The sequence below is a fragment of the Pelodiscus sinensis genome, chromosome 1, assembly GCF_052426305.1.
Source record: "Pelodiscus sinensis isolate ZL-2025 chromosome 1, ASM5242630v1, whole genome shotgun sequence".
Taxonomy (NCBI): Eukaryota; Metazoa; Chordata; order Testudines; family Trionychidae; genus Pelodiscus; species Pelodiscus sinensis.
The window spans coordinates 131,975,800-131,990,980 of NC_143052.1; the positions used below are offsets into that span (position 1 = coordinate 131,975,800).

The 15,181-nt window shown below is 42.5% G+C and overlaps 1 protein-coding gene across 11 annotated transcripts in view; it reads left to right on the top strand.

Moving 5' to 3' along the window:
• The window catches only part of CCDC91 (coiled-coil domain containing 91), a 518,367-nt gene that overhangs the window by 126,762 nt on the left and 376,424 nt on the right, over positions 1-15,181 (top strand). For all 11 annotated transcript variants that reach the window (XM_089771336.1, XM_089771314.1, XM_075901346.2 and 8 more), the window contains one exon: positions 5,272-5,349. In XM_089771336.1, the coding sequence (XP_089627462.1) occupies positions 5,272-5,349 (78 nt within the window). The remainder of the gene's footprint in view (positions 1-5,271; positions 5,350-15,181) is intronic.

The following is a 15,181-nucleotide window of genomic DNA, read 5'->3' on the forward strand; positions in this document are numbered from 1 at the left end:
GTCGATTCTGTTCTTTTATACTAAAAAAAAAAATTGTTTGTTCTCAGCGTATCAAGTGTGGGTTTTTTACAGTGTCTTAGTTAGCATGTGGTGTCATTGGTATGTGTCACATGATGTGAACTGACTTATTTAACCAGATGTTCTAGTCCCAATGCAATGTTATCTAAGCATAGTAGTGTATTTGCATATTAAATTTCTCTAATCCTCCAATTAAATCTTCTTCTGCTTTGAATCTGATATTCAGTACTGCTGCTAAAATTCTAATGATGGTTACCTTCAAGTAGCCAAATATTTTTGCTGAATGTAGTTGAGGAGGTACACCAGTGTGAAAAACTATGATTCAAACGCATTGCTACAGCTCTAGATATTTTTCAGTAAACAGTTAAAATTTTTAAATTTAAATATTTCTTTCACTTGTAATCTGTTATCACTTGGTTACACAAACTGTGTGTATTAAATTGAATTTTTATTTCCACACTTACTACAACTCTTTAACTTGAAAAACATTTTGTTGAGTAGTTCATTGTTCTGCTGTGGAAAGGATGATGTGTGTTATTTGGGCATTCATACTGTATTGTCTGATGAAATAAACATTTATTAAGCAAAAGCATGTTTCATAATTAAAAAAACACATAAAATACATCCAATCTTGGGGTCTACGACCCAGGTTTTTAAAGGTATTTAGATGATTATATGAAATTAATGGGATTTATTGCCTAGGCTTATTAGGAAAATCTCACTAGACACCTATCTGCATCTTTAACTATTTAAATTATTTTGAAAACTTGTGTAGGTGGTAAAACAACTTCTATAATTATACTCCACTCCAGATAAGAAATAACAGATTATGAGTAGTTTGTACATCAAAAATCTTTTAACTAAATATCCTCACTCATCACCTTTCTAAAGATCACAACTCCATCAAAATTTTCTAAGAGATAATAGTGTCAAGAAGGTGATACTGAAAGTAGACCCTTTCTATTATGCTACATATAGTACTAAGCAGGAGGTCATGGTTCCTTTGATTCCCGCCTGTTGGAACGCTATGTGCTAATGTAGCTGGTGTGAAGGGCCTTTTTACTTCTAGTTACATCAAGCAGGACCTGTGGGTCGATCCTGCTCATTCCCTCCCTTCTTACTAAGCCCATTTTATAGCAAAGTGAGACTTGGTTATCCTAATAATAATTACCAATTGATTATGTCTTGTGTAAGATACCTACAATGCCCCTATTGGGTACATCCTGCTACTCAGGATGTTGCAAAAGCTGTATGCATAATTAACAGTTTTATGACAGCATCTGTAATTTTTGCTTATCAGAAACAGAAATATCAGTGCAAGGTTTCTTGTCGTGTGTTCCTGACGTTGTCTCGCTGTGCTTCTTAATCTGCATTGTTATGCAAAACATTCCTGCCTTTCAAAGCTTCTCCCTCGACCTTGCCTGCGTGCTACGTGCACCAGACTTGAAAGAGCCCAGGGTTTTGCGTTTTAGGGATCTGCACTGTGGTCAAGGCAGACATTATTGTTGAGGCAGGGCAGTCTAGGCTCCCGTAACAGTATCATGGATTGAGTTACCACAGGGAGTTGACAGGACAAAAGTACTCTTTTTGTTAGGGGTAGAGTACAAGAGTCAACTACAGAGTGAGCTGCAGCTGATATGGTGGGTCTTCTCTAGATCGGCTAAATCAACTGCTGGTGTATCAATCTCAGAATGTTGATTTTCAGTGTAATGAGATGTAGTCTTATTTGTTTGATGGATAGAAGTTCCAAAGGACAGTTGTACAGGGCTGACAATAGAGGGCTGTTAAACTTTAATGTCCACCTATTCAAATTTAGCATTGTTAAATAAAGAGATGGGTGTCACCCAGAGCACACCAGATATTAAATTTTGACTTCTAGGGGAAGGAAACTAGGCAATAGATCCTCTGGTCATGGACCATCCTCATATTTTGAGGCTGAATAGAGTTAGTTAACAGAGAAGACTATAGGGTTATAAACTGGGAAGAATCTGGTCTATTTGTTGTCTGTCTTCTGTTAATTTTGTCAGCTGAAGATAACTGAGAACTGCAGTAGAACTGCATGTGTGAACTTGGGGACCTTTGTGTTGCTCAACACAGCTTGACACTCTTTACTCCACAACTCTGCCCAACTTCAAAGGCTTAAAACCCTAATGGAGCCCATCTGGATCTGTGACAACAGCACATTGTAATAGCTTTCCAACCTCCTTATTGGGTGCAGATGAAAACAAATATTGATTCCCGAATTACTATCTTGAAAAGCAACAAAAAATCTAAGAAGGTACCCAAATTTCAGACTCAGGTAACAGAAAACTGACAGATGCTTTAGATAAATGGAATGATGTAATGCTCACTGTGTCTTCTAGTACTTCCTACAATTCATGAACGTATATTTTTGTTAAAATTGTTCATCTGTAAAGGGAGTGCAGAAGATGCAATATTTCTGTGTAAGTAAAGTATTGTATGTTCTCTACATTTTAATTACTGATTAATTCAGATTGGCTTGGAGAAGAACACTGTATGCTGAAAACTTGAAAATAAGAAAGATAACAATAAACAGCTGTACACCAAGTTGGGGTTAGGTGTGTAGTGGGTGTTCAACATGGTTTACAGATTTAATTATTGATATGCTATTGGTATGATATTATCGATCTTTTGTTGTTGTTTTTCAAGGTAGTAACTGAGATCAACATTTTTTTTCATCTGCACCTGCTAAGGTGCTGTTGTCACAGATCTAGGAGTTAGTAGTAATTAGCATGCCATTTTACTTCTGAGGTTATGGATTATTGTAATTTGTGAAAATCTGCCATTAATGAGAAATGATGCAAAGGAACCTAGAGAATTCAGAATCATGTACAGAAAATTACAAAAGACTCAATATGGACAAGCTATTGCAATACATGTGATATGTATTATTCTGAAATGTACTGAAAAGAAGAAAATTAGTAAGCAGTAATAATAAGAGTACTGGGGTGATAATGAACAGTAAATTAAGAGATAAATTCACTAGACATTGACAGTTAAAATGTATTTTTCAGCTGTAGAATAGTTCTTTGTGACTGCCTGCCTAGATGGGCCACGCTGAGAGTGCCTTACTCAGGACAGGTTTCATGAAAAAGGGCAGACAAACTCTGAAACTATTGGTTTACACTATCTTTAGATTCACCAAGCCAGTAAGAAAACAGTTGCAGTAGTACCCCACTCTTTAACAAGAAGCCAAACACAATCCCCTTCAGGTATCCCATGAAGTAAGGGATCAATGAGGAGCAGAAGAAGGTTGTGATGGTGCCCTTCGAGAACTGGACCCCAGCCTTCCACAGGGCCCATGCTCGGAAGTCTAAGAAGTACATCCTGCTGACTGACACCCTGAGGGCCCTGAGCTATGAGGTCTAGCTTCGTGCCCTATTAGTGGAAGTTCTGTGTGTGGGGGACCCCTACAAAGAGCCAGTGCTAAGAGCATGCAGTGTTTCAGTGCTATACCTGGTTCATGAGACAGCTGATGGTGGTATAGAGACATCTATATGGAGTATGTCATGGGCTACCAACAGTACCAGGATGAATGACTTGAGACTGCCAACAAGGGACATGGCCAGGGAAACCACTCACTTCTTTCTCTAACAGACAATATATCTTCCCACAAGAGACACACGAGACTGCCGACATAGGACATGGACAAGTGATTGAGACCGTTGATGAGAGATGTGGCCAGGGAAACAACCCACTTCCTTCCTTCTGTAGCAGACCATATATTCTTTCTCAAGAGACACATGAGAACGACACTGAGAGAGATGGTCAGGAAAACAAACTGCTTCCTTCCCCGACTGACTATGTATCTTCCCACAGGATACACATGAGACCACTGATAAAGTACATGGATAAATGAATGAGACAACCAACAAGAGACATGATCAGGGAAATAATCACCCACTTCCTTCCCTGATTAATTTTGTATCTCTTCACTGAAATCCCCACAAGATGCTGACAAACCAAGGGACGTACTCCACTGAGGGAGGCACTCCAGCCATATGCCTACATGTTTAACTGCCACAGATTGTGACTTTATACACTTTATGTTGGCGTCCCGAGGACATTTATTTATTGCTGCTTCAAAAAATTCACCCACCTTAATTCAGGACAACACTGGTTATGCATGATATGTGTCTTGTTAAGCACATAAACCGATGCTTGTATTTCCTCATAACCCAGGCTTGACCCCAGATGTATAATGCCTTCCTTTTTAACTTATCTTGTAAACTTTATTTGAAACAATCACTTGAATAAAATCTGTTCCTATTCATTCAGGTTTATTGAATTTATTCACATAAGGTAATTAGCCAGTAGTTGATTATAGCAAGATAGTTAAGCTGAAAACAATGTAGATAATATTATTAGCTTCTTGTAGTGTTTCACAACTTGGATTTTAAATTTAACTGGATAAAATTGCATACGAAGATCTGTGTAAACAGAAACAAATACACTTAGCAGCTATCCTTTGGTTCTTATTAATATAAATAAATGAGTTGGGGATTGATAGTTTTAATTACATTTCTTTGATACCCATAAAGTAGATTGTCTTGATTACAAATTGTAATGCTTCCTGTTGTTATGGGGTTATAGACTGATTGGTTGGTCTGCCAGCATCACATTCTTTTACATGATTATAACACAAAGCCCATGTGGGGTATTGTATTAGCTTCTGGGCAACATTTAAGTAGAAAGATACTGATAAAGTGGAATGAGTTAAAATATAGGTAATTAAAGTGATGATGGGGCTTGAGAGGTTGATTCGAGGACAGTCATAATGTTTTGATCCAGAGAAATACAAACCATCTAAACTCTTTTTAAGGCTAAAGAGAATAAAAATGTAAAGTGTCTTACTCAAGAAAGTGCAAAGGCATTATGGTAATATATATATAACAAGAAATAAAAAAAGACAGTGAATGTTCAGATTTTTTAAAGGGGATAAATATAAAGAAAGGAGAAGTAATAGGAAGAGATTTAGAAATGGAAAACTGGAGCTGAATATTAGGAATTACTTTTTTTCACTGAATTGAGCAGGGCAGGAAGATAGTATCTAAAGAGAAGGGATGAAAACTTAGTTTCTTGCGACTTTTAAATGTAGCTTGCAGAAAATGCGAAAAACAATCCTGTATTAAGAAAGAGATGTACAGTTACTTGGTTGTTGTATCTCAATTTATATGATTCTATAAAGTGTGTGTAGTTATTGTGTAACATTTGTTACATTGTTTTTTACAGGAGAAACACAAGCTTGAGTTAGAAGACATGAGGAAAGCTGGACATGAAGCTCTGACTATTATTGTGGAAGAATTTAAGGTAAATTGCCCCAGCAGGACAGTTACTTGGATATTGTTTTAATTTCATATTTATGTTAGGATAATTAGGACTTCACTCAGTAGTTGGTATGAAGGTTACACAACTCTTCACTGAAGACCTTATTTCACTGGCATATAACTTTGCCAAACTTTGACCATTTGGTTGAAATTTTCCATGTCTTTCTCAGGCTGATTTAAAAAAAAAATCAACCAAAACAGTTCAAGCAAATTCTGACTATGAGGCTAAAGAAGAATATATTATGTCACCTATTAAAAAGATTTGGCAACTATTTTAAACAGCTCTATTATAAGTTGATACCTACGGTTTGGAGTTAGACACTTGAAACTTTAACAGGTTAACTGATTAATTGGGATTTTACATCTCTAATTTTAGTGACATGATCATTTGGGGAAGTGTGTTGGGCTGGAGATTACTTCTATGTTGTTGCTGTCTGATTGTTCCTGCTGTTTTGCTTGTAGAGATGCTGCCATGTTGACTTAGGACAGGGTTCTGAGGAGAGTGCTGCTGGTTGCCTGTGTAATTCAGATAGACTTGTATTTTTCTTTTTCCAAAATCTCACTAAAGAAGAAAGTTCATGTCTCTTGCAGGGTTTGCTAAATTCACATATCAGCCTCTGTCTTTCATTGTCTAAACATCTTTATGGAATTGGCTTGGCAATATTTCCATCCAGTCACTATACAGTCTCCTAACATATATGCACTAGGATGCAGTATTTCCTCTAATTTTCCCCACCCTTTTGTGGAATGAATTTTATGTGAACTAACATGGAAGTGATGTGCAACAATGTGCTGACAATGACTCTCATTTTTGTGCACATAACAAAATTAATATGGCGGAAGAGGTGTCAGGTGGTTCTGAGCATAGAAGGGGACTGAGTCTTGGGGTAGAGGGTTGGGGTATAGCTTTGTCTGGGGGTACAGGCTTTGGGTTGGATCTGGGTATGAGGAACTTGGGTGGAAGAAAAGGTTAGGGTTCAAAGGCTCTGTCTGAGGGTGTGGACTCTGGAGTGGGGCTGTAGATAAGGGGCTCAGGGCTAGGACAGAGTTGGGGTGCAATGGTTCTGGGGTTGTGGGCACTGGGGTGTGGCTAGTGCAGAGGTTGGGGTGCCGGTGTGTATGGGGGCTCCCCGGCCAGGCTGCTTTGTTCACAACAGGAGTGTGGTTGGGCTCTGGGCTGCCTGGACCATGGTCTGGGATACCTCAGCCATGGCAGGTGGGGATCCAGGGTGCTCTGGCTGTAGCAGGTGAGGATCCAAGCTGCTCCAACTGCCCAGGGGCTCTAGCTATGGCAGGTGGGCCATAGCAGAGGGAGCTGGAGCTGGGTCAAATTTGCTTTCAGGCCTGGGGGAGAGGTGCCTGGTTTAGGCTGTTGCTTTGCCAGTCACCAGCTAGAGAATAGGTCCCAACAGAGCTTTAGCTAGACAGATGTGCAACTTACTGGGATTTTGGAATTCATTGGTCTAATTACTTTTGTCTTTATGGCAGGAAATTCTCAGCACATCCTTAACATTAATTTGATCTGTTTCTTTTATTTAGTCCATTTTCTGAAATATGTCTTTAGTTATACCACATTTTAATAAGAATTGAAAACTTTGCAGGGAAAATAACAATTTTGACTCATTCAAAACAAAATTTTATCACCAAATTAGTCTTTTTTTAAAATATAAATAATTCTGTGAGAATTTGTAAACCCTAATAGTTATCAAATAAGTGCATTTGGTATGATGTCTGTTTGCTCTTGGAAAGGAAGATGGTGTCTGTATCTGCACAAGTTTTTTCATGAAGCTAATAGATTTCCACTTCATACAGCTAAATTCAGTGCTTTGCTGAATTTAGCTATATGTAGTGGAAATCTATCACTTAATGAAAAACAAAACAAAACCTCATGCAGATACATCATCATCTTTTCCAAGTTATCAGATAAGGTTTTGTCCAAGTTTTGTTTTTCAGTTTGCTTAAGGAGTTGCTTAAGCATTACGGGATAACTAACTTGCATTTAATATAAATATGTCTATATTCTAATTGCCAATGTAAGAAGCCATAAGTCATCAGTTCTAGCATCTATGCTATGTTTGTATATGAAACATACTCATTTAACAATCATATCAAGCAGTTATATGAAGGCTTGCATTTAGATAGAAGACATTTGCAAGGAAGGTTATTCAATTTAAGCATTTGAGGAACAAACACATTTTCACCTTCTAATGCAAAGGAGTTGAAAGTAGTTAATATCTGCTGTAAAACATTTTTCAATAATAACTGTTCTTTGAGTGTTTTATCGGTGGATGCTTCATTCCAGAAGGCAGTGCAGTGCGTTCCACCACCATTGATTGGAGAACATTGGTAGCAGTGCCTGGGTGGGACGTTCACACACAACTGTTACCTCACAAAATTTTTAGGATGGGTTTGTATGTGCACGTGATGGAATCCCCTGGTTTAAGAAAGAAGTTTGGCTCCTGCAAGGATTCTCTACTGCATTCAGAACACAGATTCGCTCTGTACCAGGGTCCCCAAGCTCTGTCCACATACAGGACTATGGAGGCTCTACACAAGAAAGTTGAGGAGGAGCTTGGACCTGAAGCCAAATCACCAGAACTTGATTTCTCACCATCCTCAGATGAAGCTGTCATGCTACCCCTACCAACATAGGCAGATGATTTTTAGCAGTTTCAAGAATTGCTCATAAGAGTGGTAATCAGTTAGGACTTCTCCTTGGAGAAAGTGCAGGATACACAACACAAACTCCTGAAAATACTTCAATCTTTGGTGACATTAAAATTGATTTTTCTATACTGGAACCCATATGCCAGACACCTATTTCTGTTCCACCAACATGTAAGGGGATGGAATAAAAGTATTATGTACTGGTCAACAGTGTAATCTTCTTGTTCTCTGACCCACAGCCTAACTCCCTCATGGCTGAAGCAGCGACCCACAGGCAAAACAATCCCAATACTGGTTCACACCACGAGAGAGAGACTTCAAATGATATGACCTCCTGGGTTGAAAGATCTACACATCATCCCCTTTGCAATTCAGAATAACAAATTACATTGCTCTTCTTGCTAGTTATGACTCTAACGATAACAGCACTATTTTTTAACTTACCTCTCACATCTCTGTCCATGAGGACAGAGGTGCAGACTTTAACTTGGTCTTTATAGAGGGACAGCTAGTATCTAGAATGGCATTTCAATCATCTCTGGATATGTCTGACATGGCAGCCTTCACTACAGCCATTGTACTGGTAATACATAGGGCTTCATGGCTTTCCCCATCTGGCATCCCTAAGTACCTGCCAATCAAAATGGAAGACCTACCTTTTGATGATCTTTTTTTTTTCTTCCCACTCCCAAGAGAGGCCACTCTCATACTAATATAACCCACCTCAGTCAAGACCATATAACAATGGGCAGAAACCGAAGCAGACCTCCTTAAGTGTAGACAATACCAGTCGGAATAGGCCCCATCCCAAACATTGGGAACCAAACCACAATTTTGAAGCATGGGTCAGGGGTCTGACTACATCAAAGAAGAAAGACCTCAAACGATTTAACCTCCTGAGTCGAGGCTCAAGGTCCAGTGCAATGTAAGTCTACTTCAGGACATGTGGCACCATCTCAGCTTATTGATAAACGAGAAAAAGTCTCTGTGCCAATACAAAGAATAGAGTTCATAGGAGCAGTCTTGAAATCTACCACAGCTAGAGCATCGCTCTCTCAAGAGAGGCTTGTGGCCCCACTGACCCTCCTGCAGCAACTCACTTTTGTACCCTTGACCACTGCAAGGGTGTGTCTACAGATTCTGGGCACATGCCCATCTGTACATGTGTTGTTCCCCAGCCAGACTCAGGATGAGGCACCTTCAATTGTGGGTGGCATCACTGTACGTACCAGCTAAACACTCCCTCAGTAGGGTGGTAACAGTCTCACCCCATGTGTTGAGGGCCCTAGAATGGTGGACAAAGACAGAACCCATAATGTTGGGCATCCTATTCACCATCCTCAACCACACTTGAGGGAACTAGTAGCCGACACTTCGGATTGCGATTGGGGAGCCCACATGAGAACCCTTCAAAATTAAGGGGTTTGGTTTGTTCAGGAGAAATCACTCCACATAAATATAAAAGACTCAGTGTGATCAGAAACATGTGTGGTGTGTTTCTCCCTAACCTTGTGGACAGAATGGTTAGGTGTTCTAATCAACACCATGTACTACTTATACAAAAGGGGCAGGGGCATTCCCCAGAGCTCTGCAGGGAAGCAATGAGGCTTTGAGAGTTCCATGTCCTTTATGGTATCGTGCTAGAGGTGCATCACTTTCCAGGGGTATGGAAAACAATTGCGGACTGTCTCAGCAGAGAGTTATCCTCTCACCACAAGTGGGCTGTTCAGCCAAGGTGACTACCTCCTCTCCCATAGTGAGACTTAAATTTGGTCTTGATGCAGCTCACGGGAACATTGTTCGAGCCTTTGGGCACATTCCTTATGTTGTTGCTTTCTTTCAAGACGGCCTTCCTGATTGCAATCATTTTGACTAAAAGCGTGTTTGAGCTTCAAGCCCTGATATTGAAACCTCTGCATACCTGGTTTTTCAAAAGTAAGGTCCAGCTGCTCCCTCATCCAGCCTTCCTTCCTAAGGTAGTCTTCCATGTGAAACAGGACACTTTTCAGCTAGCCTTTTATCCCAAGCCTTATGCGACCAATGAGGAGAGACGCTTCCACACATTGCGCATTCGAAGAGTGCTGGCCTTCTACATGGAAAGGACGAGGCCCTTTGCAAGTCCACACAGCTCTTTGTGGCCTATGTGGAGTGAGAGAGAGGTTCCCCGATTTACTCCCAGAGACTCTCTAAGTGGATCTCTTCCTGTATCCATATGCACAACTGTGAGTTGACAAGGACCCAGCTGCAGCGCTGATCAGGGCCCACTCTACTAGGCTTCATTACGTGCTTACTTTGTGCATGTACCAATTCAGGACATCTGCTGAGCAGTGACGTGGTCATCAGTGCACACCTTCACGTCTCATTGTACCATCACGCAGCAAGCTAGGGGTTGTTACCCCAGAGTCTCAGTAACAAGCAAATTTAGAATGAAAATTTAGAATTTGGAATAAGGATCTGATCTGTGGTGATATGTGCTCTGGTTGTCAGAAGGGAGGCCCTGACAGTACCTTATCTAATCAGTGGTTGGATAGTCCAAAGAAACACTCAGGCTGTGTCTACACTGCACCCCTTTTCCGGAAAAGGGATGCAGATTAGACACTTCGGAATTGCAAATCTGTGGGGGATTTAAATATCCCCCGCGGCATTTGCATTTACATGGCTGCCGCTTTTTTCCAGCTTGGGGATAAGCCAGAAAAAAGCGCCAGTCTAGACGCGATTCTCCGGAAAATAAGCCCTTTTCTGTAGGATTTCTTATTCCTACTTTCAATGATACTTTCAAGTAGGAATAAGAAATATCCACCGCGGATTTGCAATTCCGAAGTATCTAATCTGCATCCCTTTTCCGGAAAAGGGGTGCAGTGTAGACACAGCCTCAGAGTCCAGATTGTTTACTAATATATTATAGAATTTAAATTGACAAGTGCATGAAACAATACCAAGAATCACCAATCAATAAAATCTAACCTCCACCCCAAAATAGAAGAAAAGACAGACAGAAAGATCCCCAATACAGGCAAGGTACACACACTTTACAGAGTCTCTGTGCCGCTGATGATGGTGACAGGGCTTGTGACCTACTAACTTTAGGCTTTGATAAGCCTTCAGGGAGGAACAGCAAGTGATCCCTTGCAGATTGAATTGATTGCCCTTGGTGGAATCCCAGGTGTTCACCACAGGAGCCAAGGGAGATGTTGGGTGGTGGCACAGTTCCCAGTCCTCACTGAGCCTTTGCAACAGCAGAGTACTTCGGGAATGGTGTTGTTGCCCGAAGGCAGATAGAAACCAATGACCCCTGTTTGGTGTATCTCAGATCCACCGAAGCTGAACCTTCGCTACAGCACAGTGTGAGAACCCACCATGGTTATGCGAGGTTCCTATGCCTTTCCGGTGATGACAGGCTGGAACAGCTGCTGCTGATGGGTGGACGACACTGGTTTCTGACCCTTCAGTACAGGACAATGGACTCGCAATGACACAGGCTCCAATGCCTGACAGACGCTGTCCACACAGACTACAGAGACTGAGCACACCCCTTTTTAGGGTGCAGTACTTTTGTGTTGTCTTTTGCGGGACACTTGGTCAGGCACACATCACAGCATAGTGCGAGCACTGCAAACAACTCACAGCTTGCACAAGGAAGGCACGGGAGCTCCAATTGAAACTTCTCTTGCTAGAAAATACGGTGAGACCAGCTTCCAACCTGGAGCACTCGTCTCCCCCATGCCAACCATCACCCCCAGGCCATGTCTGAAAAGTCAGCACTGGCCAGCATCTCACTGAGGGGCTCTTCCTCTGACCAGAACAGTAAGAGGTTGCATTCCTCCAGCAAAGGTGACTCTCCCTCAAAAAACGGGAGCAAGCATCTAAACTGCTCCTTGCTTCAACGCCTACCAGGGTTCCGTAAAGGGAGGTTCCAGGACCGTCAGATCCCAATGGTTTCTGAGGGTCGAAGGACTTACATAAGCCTTCCAAACCGTCAGACAAGGCCAATGCAAAATCAGCTCCATTGGCGTCAATGCTGCCTGCGTCGGCACCATGAAAACAAAAAATCAAGCTGGCCTCCACTGTGGCACTGCTGGCACCAAAGAAAGTGAAGCCGCATGCGGTACCGTCAGCACTTATGCCGCCTCCAACACCAAGGCTCCACAAGCATGTGGTACTAACACCCTCTCACTCGGTACCATTGGCACCGCAGACTGTAATCATAGCTCCACCCCAGCTTCTCTTGGCACCACATACGCCAGGGTCAGCATCATTCACTACAGAGAAGGAGCTGAAGGTATCCTCGGTGCCCACAACACCTCTGTTCGGCACCAAGAGCACCCCTGCATCCAGCAACTTCCTGTGTTCGCTTACTGCACCTTTGGCACCACCTTTGTTGAACAACGATGAAGATGATTTGGTGGTTGGTACCCATTCTCCAAGGCATTCTTCCCCAAAACAGCCTCAACCACCGAAATTGCCAGGAGCTCAGCAACAATCTCTACAATGGTTGTCTCTTCCCATGCCTCTTCCCTCCAACTGGTCTTGTTGGGACCTGTGGGCTCTGTATCAGGTTTAACACCAGGTACAGGGTCAGCAGCTCACGCCAACAGCCCCTGCTTCCAGAGCATCATCCATGCCAACCATTGACAGGTCGCTCTACCAAGAGGAGGAGGAGATTGCTTCCAGTGACAAGGAATCATCAGTCTCCTTTCACAGTGCAACCCACATATCTTCCTCTTCTTCTGACGACACCTTTATGCCCCCGTCTCCTACGGTGGGTGATGACTTCTGATTTTCTCAAGAGCTCTTTAAACAAGTAGCTGACGTTCTTGAGGTGTCTCTGGTCAGCTTCCCTGAGACCCAACACTAACTGACCAGCATTCTCCACGCCATGCCAACCTCCAAACTGGCCTTGACTATAAATCCTTCCCTTTTCAACTCTGCCAAGGTTATATGGCAGATGCAAGATTATATGGCAGATGGAAGAGATCTGACTGCAAATACTATGCAGTGCCACAAGATATGGACTTCTTTTTTTTCTCATCTTTCCCACAACTCTATAGTGAAGGATGTTGTCAACCAAACGGGTAAACAGAGTGCAACACATACTACCCCGTATGACAAAGTGTGGAAGTGGTTAGATCTTATGGGAAAGGAAGCTTATTCCTCAGCCTAGCTTCAACTATGTATATTGAATTATACAGCCATGTTAGCTAAATACACCCACAGCTTTGAACAGCTATTCCTTCTTATTGATAACTTGTCACAGAATAAGAAACAACAGTTCTCTGCCAGTATAAAGGAGGGAATGTTGATCTCCCATATGGCCCTTCAAGCCACCCTCAATGCATCTAACGCAGCCTCACGGTCCATTGTGACAGCTGTTGTCATGAGGAGGTCCTCCTGGCTCCACCTGTCAGGTTTTCCTCAGGTGGTACAGGCCACAATAGAGGATCTCCCCTTCCAGGGATCAAAGCTGTTCGTGGACTCAACTGATGCATCCCTCCATTCGCTCAGGGATTCTAGAACAACACTGAAAATCCTTGGGATCCATGTCCCTGCAGCAAAGCACAAACACAATAGATACTTGAATCACAGGTACAAATTCTATTTTTTAATCAGACTCAGAGGCACTTCGACAATAGGAGGAAACAACGTCAAACCAAATGCGGACAATCCGCTGACCAGCCAGCCACGTCTCAGCCATCTATCTCCAGGCAAACATTTTGAAGGTCAGGTCGAGAGCCCGATACAACCCCTTCCTATGGAACCGCCTCAATCCTAACTATTTTTCCACCAATGTCTCCTACCCTCTTCCACCAATGGTCAGCCATCACGACCGAAAAGTGGGTGCTAGAAGTCGTAAGAGTGGGATACTACATTCCTTTTACCAACTTCCCTTCCATCCATCTTCCCTCCCCATCTCCCATCAGGGAACCATCTCACAAAGAGCATTCTACTTCATGAGATCCACGGTCTTCTCCACCTTGGTGCCATAGAACCGGTACCTCAGCATCACAGAAACAGAAGCTTCTATTCCCATTATTTCCTCACAACAAAAAAATCAGGAGGTTGGAATCCAATTCTCAGTCTCAGGAAACTCAACCGCCACATTTGGAGGGAACGCTTCAAGATGGTGATTTTAGCTACCATAATACCAGCCCTAAACGAAGGGGACTGGCTATTGACTCTCAGCTTCCAGGATGATTATTTCCACATATCCATGCATCCTGCACATTGCAAATATCTGAGGTTTATTCTGGGCACAGCACATTTCCAATACACAGTGCTGCCCTTCAGACTTTCCACAGCCCCAAGGATCTTCTCAAAACTCATTGCGGTAGTGGCAGTCTACCTCTGTGAATGAGGTGCATCTATATTCCCCTGCCTTGACGAATGTCTGATCAGAGTTCCCACTCTCCAGGAGGCCCTCGAGGCAGTCTCCCAGGCCATGTCCTTATTCCAGATTCTAGGACTCCAAACCAACCTAGTCAAATGCAAGCTCTAACCAGCTCAGACCATAGAGTTTATAGGAGCCTATCTCAGCTGCACTCAGGCAACGGCCCTTCTCCCGTACCACCGCTTTTAAACGCTCAAGCACCTCATCGAAGTGCTGCAATCCAGCTCACAAGTTCCTGTAAGAACTTGCCTACAACTTCTAGGCCACATGGCAGTGGCCACAGCTGTGGTGTCACATGCCAGGTAGCATATGAAATCGATACAGCAATGGCTCTGAATGGTGTACAGACCCCATTACACCTCTATCAGCAAACTGATATTGTCCCCACACAGGATCAAGTGCTCATTAGAGTGGTTGGCAGATCAAAAAAATCTGTGCGCTGGGGTAACCTTCTGCAGAAGTCCCCTGATGGCTGCAATCACGATGGACGTTTCCCTTGTAGAGTGGGGAGCACATTCAGGCTCCCTCACAGTCCAAGGACAATGGCAGTTCCATAAGCACTTCCTCCACATTAGTGTGTTGGAAACTCAGACCTGTATGGTATGCGCTCTGTGCTTGCCTTTTTTCTCTAGAGAGGACAAAGGCAATTCATAAAACTAACAGACTTTTAATCTGCATCGCTAAAAAGGTGATTGGGCATGCAAATCTCGACACAGAGACTTTCCAAGTGGATCATAGACTGTATCTACCTGGCTTAAATCAG